At 44.6% G+C, this 13,706-nt stretch overlaps 1 protein-coding gene across 1 annotated transcript in view; it reads right to left on the bottom strand.

The window, feature by feature from the left end:
* Window positions 1-638: 638 nt before the first annotated feature.
* The window catches only part of LOC139583220 (1-phosphatidylinositol 4,5-bisphosphate phosphodiesterase delta-1-like), a 75,759-nt gene continuing 62,691 nt past the window's right edge, over window positions 639-13,706 (bottom strand). Inside the window, exons 9-15 of the mRNA XM_071414054.1 lie at window positions 7,275-7,454; window positions 4,974-5,130; window positions 3,077-3,193; window positions 2,636-2,814; window positions 1,911-2,046; window positions 1,342-1,491; window positions 639-1,222 (exon numbers count right to left, since the gene is read on the bottom strand). Of these exons, the coding sequence (XP_071270155.1) occupies window positions 1,131-1,222; window positions 1,342-1,491; window positions 1,911-2,046; window positions 2,636-2,814; window positions 3,077-3,193; window positions 4,974-5,130; window positions 7,275-7,454 (1,011 nt within the window). The 3' untranslated portion in view covers window positions 639-1,130. The remainder of the gene's footprint in view (window positions 1,223-1,341; window positions 1,492-1,910; window positions 2,047-2,635; window positions 2,815-3,076; window positions 3,194-4,973; window positions 5,131-7,274; window positions 7,455-13,706) is intronic.

Below are 13,706 nucleotides of genomic sequence, written 5' to 3'. Positions count from 1 at the left end.
TCTATAGGCTGGGATTCTCACTATGCAGCTGTTATTCTATAGGCTGGGATCCTCACTATGCAGCTGTTATTCTATAGGCTGGGATCCACACCATGCAGCTGTTATTCTATAGGCTGGGATCCACACCATGCAGCTGTTATTCTATAGGCTGGGATCCTCACTATGCAGCTGTTATTCTATAGGCTGGGATCCTCACTATGCAGCTGTTATTCTATAGGCTGGGATCCACACCATGCAGCTGTTATTCTATAGGCTGGGATCCACACTATGTAGCTGTTATTCTATAGGCTGGGATCCGCACTATGCAGCTGTTGCCAGAGCACATTTTTCACTGGCTGTCCACTGGTTTCAAAAACAAAAAATTGACAGGCAGCTTAAACTTCTTGAATTCAACCATTTTTGGGTTCAAATACACATTTAGATTCGTGAACAGCCAACAACCACAATCTGTAAGGCGGAAACAGCTAAATGAGAGAGCAGCAGTGTGATTCACATCAATGCGCTATGTAGATATCATTAATAAGTGATATCTGTATCGCCGTAGACTATACCACCACTGTCATCCTTACCTCCAAGTGTTTATTCAAGTTGGATAATATTTGCATACCGACAGCAATCGCACCATTGGAAGACATATATATATATTATTTAATTTATTTAACAAGTTCTCGTTTACAACTGCGACCAAGATAAAGCAAAGCAGTGTGACAAAAACACCACAGTTTGGACTGTAGCCTTCAAAAGCCTATTTTCCCGCGATCCGTCAAACACATTTTGGTGTGTCATCATAGTGGTCTCTGACTTGTGGTCAGACTTACTCAGGTGGAACAAACTTAAAAGAAGTGTAAAGATTAAAAAAATAATAATAGATAAAACATTAAATATCAACATATTAAAAACCTTGTCAGTTACAGCTCAAGGATGTGGGAATTGTCAGTATGATGTGGGAGGGGTCAGTGTGGTGTGGGAGGGGTCAGTGTGGGAGGGGTCAGTATGCTGTGGGAGGGGTCAGTGTGATGTGGGAGGGGTCAGTGTGATGTGGGAGGGGTCAGTGTGGTGTGGGAGGGGTCAGTGTGGTGTGGGAGAGGTCAGTATGGTGTGGGAGGCGTCAGTGTGAAGTGGGTCGGGATCTATTTGGCGTCCAGCAGCATGAGGTGAACAAACAGGCCGGCGGAGGGGATGACATCACCACGCTTGGTGAGCAGAGGGACGTGGCGGTAACCTGGGAAACAGGATGTGAGGTTTGAATAAGTCAGCAGTCAGCAATGAGAGGATAGAATAGAGAGGGAGAGAAAGAGAGAGAGAGAAAGAGAGAGAAATAATACAAGAGGGAGGTATTACCGTTCTGTAGACTGGTCAGTGGCAGGCAGTAATGTCCAATCAGGTCGTTCTGTGAGGTAGCGTCATAGTCTTCGACCAGGAAGCGCAACATGGCCAGCTCTGGTACCTGGATGTCAAACTGGAACGTCTCATTCCACATGGGGTTAAAACCTGCAGAGAGGAACATCATTCCACATCGGGTTAAAACCTGCAGAGAGGAACATCATTCCACATCGGGTTAAAACCTGCAGAGAGGAACATCATTCCACATAGGGTTAAAACCTGCAGAGAGGAACATCATTCCACATCGGGTTAAAACCTGCAGAGAGGAACATCATTCCACATAGGGTTAAAACCTGCAGAGAGGAACATCATTCCACATGGGGTTAAAACCTGCAGAGAGGAACAGAAGGCCTGGATCTGATACTGATGCTGTGTGTGTGTGTGTGTGTGTGTGTGTGTGTGTGTGTGTGTGTGTGTGTGTGTGTGTGTGTGTGTGTGTGTGTGTGTGTGTGTGTGTGTGTGTGTGTGTGTGTGTGTGTGTGTGTGTGTGTGTGTGTGTGTGTTTGGTGTGCCTGTGTGTGTCTCACCGTTGTTCTCGATGGAGCGTGTCTCCTTGCTGCACGTGTCACGTGGAACACCGTAGATCTCCACTTTAACCAGCGGGTCCACGATGGATTTAGGCTTGTCCTTGTTTAGCTTGGGCAGTTGCTGGGCTGAGATCACCTGGAGACGCACACACACACACACACACACACACACACACACACACACACACACACACACACACACACACACACACACACACACACACACACACACACACACACACACACACACACACACACACACACACACACACACACACACACACACACACACACACACACACAGAGGTCTATAGCAGAAGCCTAATGACTAAGGATATTTCAAAGCAGCATTGATTTGATGTACTGTAGTGCAGTTTAGTACCTAATGAATCCCTCTTGAACCATATCTCATCTCAATCAAATCTTATCATTTGAAGCGATGCCACTCAGTTCCGAGCCCCATTCCTCTTAGCGGTGTTAACTATAAGATACGATCTAAAATTATAAACACTATATACTGCACAGAAACTCATCTATGTTATCAGAAGGCCATTTTACTTCCTCAATATATTGCTATTTTATTCATCAATGTACCATTCTCTGTGGTAGCCTTCACTGTGTTCTAATATTCCACTAATGTAATCCACTATAGTATCATATATAAATCAATATAATACATAGAGTATATATATATATATAACACACTATAGCGGTGATCCTCTCACCATGATGTGGAAGGCTTGGCGTTTGATCCAGGGTCCCTTGGTTAGGGTCATAGGATTGAACTCTGACCCAGGGTCTCTCTGGAATTCAGGCTTCAGGACGTATCCACTCAGCCCGTTGGATCGGAACCGTCCCTGGTTCAGGTCCATCTCCTTAGAGGGAGTCTGGAAGTTCAGCGCCACTGGAGAAACAAATCATAATCAATAAAGAATCGATCAATAAAGCATCTATCGTGACTTTATAGAGAAAGGGGAAGACTGTGACCTGAGCTGGTACATAGATTGTTCACTTATAGAGAAAGGGGAAGACTGTGACCTGAGCTGGTACATAGATTGTTCACTTATAGAGAAAGGGGAAGACTGTGACCTGAGCTGGTACATAGATTGTTCATGTCAATTCTATCAGAGGATTCTTAAATATAAGTCTAATTGAAGAGACAGTACCTATCTGACAGCCTGCGTTCCACAGGGGAACTGGGTTGTAGTTGGAGGAGGCTGTTCTGGAGCCAGCTGGGTAGATACGGCTCAGCTTGGTCATGTTATGTTGGATAAAGGCTTTAGCTGGGAGAGATGTAAACCAGACAGGTTAGTGGTGCTATCCTTGTAAGAACTGTTCTAGAACATGCATAATGAAATGTCTATAGTACACTGAATCAAGGCTGAAAGGTCCTGTTATTCAGCCTTGCTGTTATTCAGGCTTGCTGTTATTCAGGCTTGCTGTTATTCAGGCTTGCTGTTATTCAGGCTTGCTGTTATTCAGGCTTGCTATAATTCAGGCTTGCTGTTATTCAGGCTTGCTGTTATTCAGGCTTGCTGTTATTCAGGCTTGCTATAATTCAGGCTTGCTGTTATTCAGGCTTGCTATAATTCAAGCTTGCTGTTATTCAGGCTTGCTGTTATTCAAGCTTGCTATAATTCAGGCTTGCTATATTTCAGGCTTGCTGTTATTCAGGCTTGCTGTTATTCAGGCTTGCTATAATTCAGGCTTGCTGTTATTCAGGCTTGCTGTTATTCAGGCTTGCTGTTATTCAGGCTTGCTATAATTCAGGCTTGCTGTTATTCAGGCTTGCTATATTTCAGGCTTGCTGTTATTCAGGCGTGCTGTTATTCAGGCTTGCTGTTATTCAGGCTTGCTATAATTCAGGCTTGCTGTTATTCAGGCTTGCTATATTTCAGGCTTGCTGTTATTCAGGCTTGCTGTTATTCAGGCTTGCTGTTATTCAGGCTTGCTGTTATTCAGACTTGCTATAATTCAGGCTTGCTGTTATTCAGACTTGCTGTTATTCAGGCATGCTATATATCAGGCTTGCTGTTATTCAGGCTTGCTGTTATTCAGGCTTGCTATATTTCAGGCTTGCTATTATTCAGGCTTGCTATAATTCAGGCTTGCTGTTATTCAGGCTTGCTGTTATTCATGCTTGCTGTTATTCAGGCTTGCTGTTATTCAGGCTTGCTATAATTCAGGCTTGCTGTTATTCAGGTTTGCTGTTATTCAGGCTTGCTGTTATTCAGGCTTGCTATAATTCAGGCTTGCTGTTATTCAGGCTTGCTATATTTCAGGCTTGCTGTTATTCAGGCTTGCTGTTATTCAGGCTTGCTATAATTCAGGCTTGCTGTTATTCAGACTTGCTGTTATTCAGGCATGCTATATATCAGGCTTGCTGTTATTCAGGCTTGCTGTTATTCAGGCTTGCTATATTTCAGGCTTGCTGTTATTCAGGCTTGCTATAATTCAGGCTTGCTGTTATTCAGGCTTGCTGTTATTCAGGCTTGCTGTTATTCAGGCTTGCTGTTATTCAGGCTTGCTATAATTCAGGCTTGCTGTTATTCAGGCTTGCTGTTATTCAGGCTTGCTGTTATTCAGGCTTGCTATAATTCAGGCTTGCTGTTATTCAGGCTTGTTGTTATTCAGGCTTGCTATATTTCAGGCTTGCTGTTATTCAGGCTTGCTATAATTCAGGCTTGCTGTTATTCAGGCTTGCTGTTATTCAGGCTTGCTGTTATTCAGGCTTGCTGTTATTCAGGCTTGTTGTTATTCAGGCTTGCTATAATTCAGGCTTGCTGTTATTCAGCCTTGCTGTTATTCAGGCTTGCTATAATTCAGGCTTGCTGTTATTCAGCCTTGCTGTTATTCAGGCTTGCTATAGTTCAGGCTTGCTATATTTCAGGCTTGCTGTTATTCAGGCTTGCTGTTATTCAGGCTTGCTATAATTCAGGCTTGCTGTTATTCAGGCTTGTTGTTATTCAGGCTTGTTGTTATTCAGGCTTGTTGTTATTCAGGCTTGATGTTATTCAGGATTGATGTTATTCAGGATTGATGTAACAGAACAGAGGGTTTTACCTGCTGTCTCGGACAGGTTAACAGCCTTGCTCTCTTTAAAGGAGGACATCTCATAGAAGGCCTGGGTGTCTTTAGCGTGCTCAAACCCTGAGAAGTGGACACTCTTACAGTAGATCACCAGGTCAGACAGCTGCTTGGCTAGCTTGATCTTTGACTTCTGAAAAGCAATAAAACAGCATTTTTATCAAATCTCTGAAAACATCTCTATTTCTGTAGAAGTATTCCCATATGTGTTTTTAGAGAAGTATTCTCATATGTGTTTTCCTTGGCATATGGCCTGGCATTTGAAATGGAACTAGTTCTGCTGAGGACAGTTTTGCAGCTAATCCACAGTAGAGCTTGGCACCACAGTAGCATGACACCACAGTAGCTTGGCACCACAGTAGCATGGTACCACAGATGCATGGCACCACAGATGCATGGCACCACAGTAGCATGGTACCACAGTAGCATGGTACCACAGTAGAGTGACACCACAGTAGCATGGTACCACAGTCGCATGGTACCACAGTAGTGTGACACCACAGTAGCTTGGCACCACAGATGCATGGCACCACAGATGCATGGCACCACAGTAGCTTGGCACCACAGTAGCTTGGTACCACAGTAGCATGGTACCACAGTAGCGTGACACCACAGTAGCATGGTACCACAGTAGCTTGGCACCACAGTAGCTTGGCACCACAGTAGCATGGTACCACAGTAGCATGGTACCACAGTAGCATGACACCACAGTAGCATGACACCACAGTAGCATGGCACCACAGTAGCTTGGCACCACAGTAGCATGGTACCACAGTAGCTTGGTACCACAGTAGCATGGTACCACAGTAGCGTGACACCACAGTAGCATGGTACCACAGTAGCATGGCACCACAGTAACTTGGCACCACAGTAGCCTGGCACCACAGTAGCATGGTACCACAGTAGCATGGTGCCATAGTAGCATGGTACCATAGTAGCGTGGTACCACAGTAGCGTGACACCACAGTAGCATGGTACCACAGTAGCTTGGCACCACAGTAGCTTGGCACCACAGTAGCATGGTACCACAGTAGCATGGTACCACAGTAGCATGACACCACAGTAGCATGGTACCACAGTAGCATGGCACCACAGTAGCTTGGCACCACAGTAGCATGGTACCACGGTAGCATGGCACCACAGTAGCTTGGTACCAGAGTAGCATGGTACCACAGTAGCATGGTACCACAGTAGCGTGACACCACAGTAGCATGGTACCACAGTAGCATGGCACCACAGTAGCTTGGCACCACAGTAGCTTGGCACCACAGTAGCATGGTACCACAGTAGCATGGTGCCATAGTAGCATGGTACCATAGTAGCGTGGTACCACAGTAGCGTGACACCAGTATCATGGTACCACAGTAGCATGACACCACAGTAGCTTGGCACCACTGTAGCATGGCACCACAGTAGCATGACACCACAGTAGCATGGCACCACAGTAGCATGGCACCACAGTAGCATGACACCACATTAGCATGGCACCACAGTAGCATGGCACCACAGTAGCATGACACCACATTAGCATGGCACAACAGTAGCATGACACCACTGTAGCATGACACCACAGTAGCATGGCACAACAGTAGCATGGCACCACAGTAGCATGGCACCACAGTAGCATGGCACCACAGTAGCATGACACCACAGTAGCATGGCACCACAGTAGCATGACACAACAGTAGCATGACACCACTGTAGCATGGCACCACAGTAGCATGACACAACAGTAGCATGACACAACAGTAGCATGACACCACAGTAGCATGGCACAACAGTAGCATGACACAACAGTAGCATGGCACCACAGTAGCATGGCACCACTGTAGCATGACACAACAGTAGCATGGCACCACAGTACCATGACACCACAGTAGCATGGCACAACAGTAGCATGACACAACAGTAGCATGGCACCACAGTAGCATGGCACAACAGTAGCATGGCACAACAGTAGCATGGCACCACAGTAGCATGGCACCACAGTAGCATGGCACCACTGTAGCATGGCACCACTGTAGCATGACACAACAGTAGTATGGCACCACAGTAGCATGACACAACAGTAGCATGACACAATAGTAGCATGGCACCACAGTAGCATGACACAACAGTAGCATGACACAACAGTAGCATGGCACCAGAGTAGCATGACACAACAGTAGCATGACACAACAGTAGCATGACACAATAGTAGCATGGCACCACAGTAGCATGGCACCACAGCAGCGTGTTACCACAGTAGCATGGCACCACAGCAGCGTGTTCCCATACCTTGGCTTTGGCCTTCTGTCCGTTGGAGTCTGTGTTGGAGTCTGTCTTGGAGTTGCTGGTCTCTGCAGCCTCGTCCTCCTCTGAGACACAGTCTTCCTCTAGTCCAGGACTAGTACTGCTGAAGACGGCATCCAGCTTGTTCAGACGTTTCCCCTTGATGATGAACCGACCCTTCAACTCCTACACAGAGACAGACATCGTGTTGATGGAGATGCATCTATACTAGATAATCGAATGACTACTAAATACCAGGACACCTTGTGAAGGATTCAGCAGCGAAGCCCTGTTGTATTTTTTCATTATTGTTATTATTATTATACCGGTTCTTCTAGCAAGGAAAATGAACATGAAAATCCCCATGAAATAGTAAGGCTGAGGAGGGTGCAACTTGACATGATGGTAAAGGCCCATAGTCCACACCCTGTCATGCAATGCCGGAATACATTTGTACTGTAGTGAAGCCGACTCTAGAGTAATGCAAGGTCTCTCATGTGAAACGTCAATTGCTATGGAAATGCTGGGATGGGATTTTCAATGATATTAAATGTAATTATGACCCCACTACGGCGGTGATACGATATGGATTACAATTATCATCATGAATATTAAGGCTATACGCTCTACATGTTACACACAGACACTCAACCATGCAAATTGGCAGAGTTATTATTAATTTGGACATCACACATTATAGTCTTACTCTTATACAGACAATGTACACTCTCACTATATCATATCCAGCTAATTATTTTAGGCAGATGTTCTCTTCTCCGTCTCATCCTCTCCCACTGAATGAAGATTACGGTCAGGAACTCTTCCCAAATAATATAAAAAAATTGAAAATTAAACTAAATGTACAGAAAGATCAGTGCGAAGGCCAAATTACAGAGGACGAACTTCTTGAGGCTATTAAATCCTTTCAGTCTGGAAAAAACCCAGGGCTTGATGGCACACCGGTAGAGGTATATCAAGCCTTTTTTGATTATACTAAAAGCTCCATTGTTAGATTGTTTTAACAACTCCTATAGAAATGGTGGTCTGTTAAGTCCTCAGCTGGAAGGTCTGATTTCTCTGTTATTAAAACAAATATAAAGACCCAGTCATCATGAAACATCTAAGCCTGGTATTCATAGCGGATTTTGAAAAGGCATTTTATAAAGTAAGACTGGATTTTATTTATATATGCCTGGATTTTTTATTTTCGGTAATTCTCTTAAAAAATGGGTAAAAATAATGTATAGCAACCCCAGGTGTAAAATGGTAAATAACGGCTACTTCTCAGAGAGTTTTGGGCCTGTTTGGCCCTGTCCGGGGGTATCATCGGATTGGGCCACAGTGTCTCCTGACCCCTCCTGTCTCAGCCTCCAGTATTTATGCTGCAGTAGTTTATGTGTCGGGGGCCTAGGGTCAGTCTGTTATATCTGGAGCACTTCTCCTGTCTTATCCGGTGTCCTGTGTGAATTTAAGTGTGCTCTCTCTAATTTTCTCTTTCTCTCTGTCTTTCTTTCTCTCTCTCGGAGGACCTGAGCCCTAGGACCATGCCTCAGGACTACCTGGCATGATGACTCCTTGCTGTCCCCAGTCCACCTGGCCGTGCTGCTGCTCCAGTTTCAACTGTTCTGCCTGCGGCTATGGAACCCTGACCTGTTCACCGGACGTGCTACCTGTCCCAGACCTGCTGGTTTCAACTCTCTAGAGACAGCAGGAGCGGTAGAGATACTCTTAATGATCGGCTATGAAAAGCCAACTGACATTTACTCCTGAGGTGCTGACTTGTTGCACCCTCGACAACTACTGTGATTATTATTATTTGACCATGCTGGTCATCTATGAACATTTGAACATCTTGGCCATGTTCTGTTATAATCTCCACCCGGCACAGCCAGAAGAGGACTGGCCACCCCTCATAGCCTGGTTCCTCTCTAGGTTTCTTCCTAGGTTTTGGCCTTTCTAGGGAGTTTTTCCTAGCCACCGTGCTTCTACACCTGCATTGCTTGCTGTTTGGGGTTTTAGGTTGGGTTTCTGTACAGCACTTTGAGATATCAGCTGATGTAAGAAGGGCTATATAAATATATTTTATTTTATTTTATTTTATTTGACCAAGAGGAGTTAAACAAGGGTGTTCGCTGTCACCATATCTATATGTTATGGCCATCGAAATGCTAGCTATTAAAATCAGATCCAATAAAAACATTAGAGGATTAGAAATCCAAGGCTTAAAAACAAAGGTGTCCATGTATGCTGATGCCTCAAGTTTTATATTAAGTCTGTAAGCTAGATCCCTGCAATGTCTCATTGAAGATCTAGTTAACTTTTCTGTATTCTCTGGACTAAAACCTAATTATGATAAGTGTACAATATTACGTATTGGATCTTTAAAAAATACAACTTTTACATTACCCTGCAGTTTACCTATAAAATGGGCTGATGGTGAACTAGAAATACTTGGTATTCATAACACAAAATATATAATAAAGCTCTCCACAATGAATTTCAATACAAAACTTGTAAAAATAGACAGGATCCTGCAACCATGGAGAGGTAAATACCTGTCTAACATGCTGATTTAGTAGCATGCTAGTTAGTAGCAGTAAAAGTACTGAGTCGGCGCAAACATAGCTAGCTAATACAGCCTGATTCCAGTGCAAAAGATATAACATATTACATATACATATATATACAGTTGAAGTCGGATATATACACACAGTGCCTTTGGAAATTTTTCAGACCCCTTGACTCTTTCCACATTTTGACAAAGTGAAAATAGGTTTTTAGATGTTTTTGCAAATGTATTAAAAATTAAAAACTGAAATACCTTTTTTACATAAGTATTCAGACCCTTAAGCTCAGGTGCATCCTGTTTCCATTGATCATCCTTCATATGTTTCTGAAGTCCACCGGTGGTAAATTCAATTGATTGGACATGATTTGGAAAGGCTTCACACCTGCCTATATAAGGTCCCACAATTGACAGTGCATGTCAGAGCTAAAACCAATACATGAGGTCGAAGGAAATGTCCGTAGAGCGCCGAGACAGGTTTGTATCGAGGCACAAATCTGGGGAAGGGAACCAACACATGTCTGCAACATTGAAGGTCCCCAAGAACACAGTGGCCTCCATCATTCTTAAATGGAAGAAGTTTGGAACCACCAAGACTCTTCCTAGAACTGGTCGCCCAGCCAAACTGAGCAATCAGGGGAGAAGGGCCTTGGTCAGGGAAGTGACCAAGAACCCGATGCTCACTCTGACAGAGCTCCAGCGTTCCTCTGTGGAGATGGGAGAACCTTCCAGATGGACAACCATCTCTGCAGCACTCCACCAATCAGGCCTTTATGGTAGAGTGGCCAGACTGAAGCCACTCCTCAGTAAAAGGCACATGCTCTCTTAGACTTTGCCAAAAGGCTCCTACAATGAGAAAGAAGATTATCTGCTTCTATTTTCACCACTTTTAGTCTTGAAATCTTTGGTTGTTTACTACACTACTCACTCTGTTTCGCGCATGGCCTCACATGTGAATCCTTAAAGAGATGGGTGAGGTCATGGTTTAAGAGGTGACAAGTAGCCTAGTGGTTAGAGCGTTGGGCCAGTAGCCTAGTGGTTAGAGCGTTGGGCCAGTAGCCTAGTGGTTAGAGCGTTGGGCCAGTAGCCTAGTGGTTAGAGCGTTGGGCCAGTAACCTAGTGGTTAGAGCGTTGGGCCAGTAGCCTAGTGGTTAGAGCGTTGGGCCAGTAGCCTCACGACGCCAGGTCAGCGGAGTCAATCACCACCTTCCGGAGACACCTGAAACCCCACCTCTTTAAGGAATACCTAGGATAGGATAAAGTAATCCTCCTAACCCCCCCCCTCCCCCTTAAATGAGTTAGATGCACTATTGTAAAGTGGTTGTTCCACTGGATATCATAAGGTGAATGCACCAATTTGTAAGTCGCTCTGGATAAGAGCGTCTGCTAAATGACTTAAATGTAATGTAAATGTAGTGGTTAGAGCGTTGGGCCAGTAGCCTAGTGGTTAGAGCGTTGGGCCAGTAGCCTAGTGGTTAGAGCGTTGGGCCAGTAGCCTAGTGGTTAGAGCGTTGGGCCAGTAGCCTAGTGGTTAGAGCGTTGGGCCAGTAGCCTAGTGGTTAGAGCGTTGGGCCAGTAGCCTAGTGGTTAGAGCGTTGGGCCAGTAGCCGAAAGGTTGCTAGATAGAATCCCCGGGCAGTTAACCCACTGTTCCTAGGCTGTCATTGTAAATAAGAATTTGTTCTTAACTGACTTGCCTAGTTTAAAAAAAAAGAGGGTGTGAACGATGCTCAATGGGTGTAGACAAAGAGGAACTCTCCAGTAGGTGTACCAAAACATTCAAGGGACATTTTCTCAGAAGTGGGGTTACCAGTTTATCAACTTTCAAACCAGAACTACTTTCCCATTCTTCTTCAACTGCAGTGTGTGATATATGATTTTCTAGCTCTAAGTCTCTACTTTTATCGAATGTAAAACAATTTCAGATTTTGCTACATAAGACTAAATCGAGGTGCTAGTCACATTTTTGTTTTATGCCTATGCCTATCCCAAACCTTAACCCTTACCTTAACCATAATGCCTAACCTTAACCATTCGGAGTTAATGACTCACCTTAACCATTCAGAGTTAATGCCTAACCTTAACCATTCGGAGTTAATGACTCACCTTAACCATTCAGAGTTAATGCCTAACCTTAACCATTCAGAGTTAATGACTCACCTTAACCATTCAGAGTTAATGTCTAACCTTAACCATTCAGAGTTAATGAGTAAACTTAACCACTCAGAGTTAATGCCTAACCTTAACCATTCAGAGTTAATGTCTAACCTTAACCATTCAGAGTTAATGAGTAAACTTAACCATTCAGAGTTAATGTCTAACCTTAACCATTCAGAGTTAATGCCTAAACTTAACCTTGGAACAATACAGAGAAGTAACTAAAACACTTTGAGAAACACGGATGAACGTCTAATTCTGACTTGACACTGGTAGAAACATCAGCACCACAGATAACTTCCACAAGTCTGTGAACGATCTGAGAGACATGGCAAGAAGGGCCTTCTACGCCATCAAAAGAAACATAAAAATGGACATCCCAACTAAGATCTGGCTAAAAATACTCCAATCAGTTAAAGAACCCAATGTGAGGTCTGGGGTCCACTCACCAACCAAGAATTCACAAAATGGGACAAACACCCAATTGAGACTGCATGCAGAATTCTGCTAAAATATCCTCAGAGTACAACACAAAACCCCAAATAATGCATGCAGAGCAGAATTAGGACTATACACACGAATGATCAAAACCAGAAAACAGCCATTAAATTCCACAACCACCTAAAGGAAATCGATGCCCAAACCTTCCATCACAAAGCCCTAACCTGCAAGGAGATTAATCTAGAGAAGAGTCCCCTCAGCCAGCTGGCTCTGTTCACAAACACAAACTGACCCCACAGAGCCCCAGGACAGCAACACAATTAGACCCAACCAAATTATGAGAAAACAAAAAGATAACTACTTGACGAGCACACTAGAATGCTATTTTGCACTAAACAGAGAGTAGACTGTGGCAGAATACCTGACCACTGTGACTGATCCAAAATTAAGGAAAGCTTTTACTATGTACAGACTCAATGAGCATAGCCTTGCTATTGAGAGAGGCCATAGGCAGACCTGGATCTCAAGAGAAGACAGGCTATGTGCACACTGCCCACAACATGAGGTGGAAACTGAGCTGCACTTCCTAACCTCCTGCCAATTGTATGACCATAGAGACACACATTTCCCTCAGATTACACAGACCCACAAAGAATTTTAAAACAAATTCAATTTTGATAAACTCCCATATCTACTGGGTGAAATACCACAGTGTGCCATCACAGCAGTAATACTCTATGGGTGAAATACCGCAGTGTGCCATCACAGCAGTAATATTCTATTGGGTGAAATACCACAGTGTGCCATCATAAACCTACCAGTCTGCTCCAACCCAGGTGAACCCAGCCCAGGTCAACCTACCAGTCTCCCAGTCTGCTCCAGAACAGATAAACCTACCAGTCTGCTCCAGCCCAGGTCAACCAACCAGCCTACCAGTCTGTTCCAGAACAGATAAACCTACCAGTCTGCTCCAGCCCAGGTCAACCAACCAGCCTACCAGTCTGATCCAGCCCAGGTCAGCAAACCAGCCTACCAGTCTGCTCCAACCCAGGTGAACCCAGCCCAGGTCAACCAACCAGCCTACCAGTCTGATCCAGCCCAGGTCAACCAACCAGCCTACCAGTCTGCTCCAGCCCAGGTCAACCAACCAGCCTCCCAGTCTGTTCCAGCCCAGATAAACCTACCAATCTGTTCCAACCCAGGTGAACCCAGCCCAGGTCAACCAACCAGCCTACCAGTCTGATCCAGCCCAGGTCAGCAAACCAACCTACCAG

The sequence above is a fragment of the Salvelinus alpinus genome, chromosome 8 (assembly GCF_045679555.1).
Source record: "Salvelinus alpinus chromosome 8, SLU_Salpinus.1, whole genome shotgun sequence".
Classification (NCBI taxonomy): Eukaryota; Metazoa; Chordata; class Actinopteri; order Salmoniformes; family Salmonidae; genus Salvelinus; species Salvelinus alpinus.
Note: the sequence above shows the minus strand (reverse complement) of the source record. Positions and strands in the feature narration are given on the sequence as shown.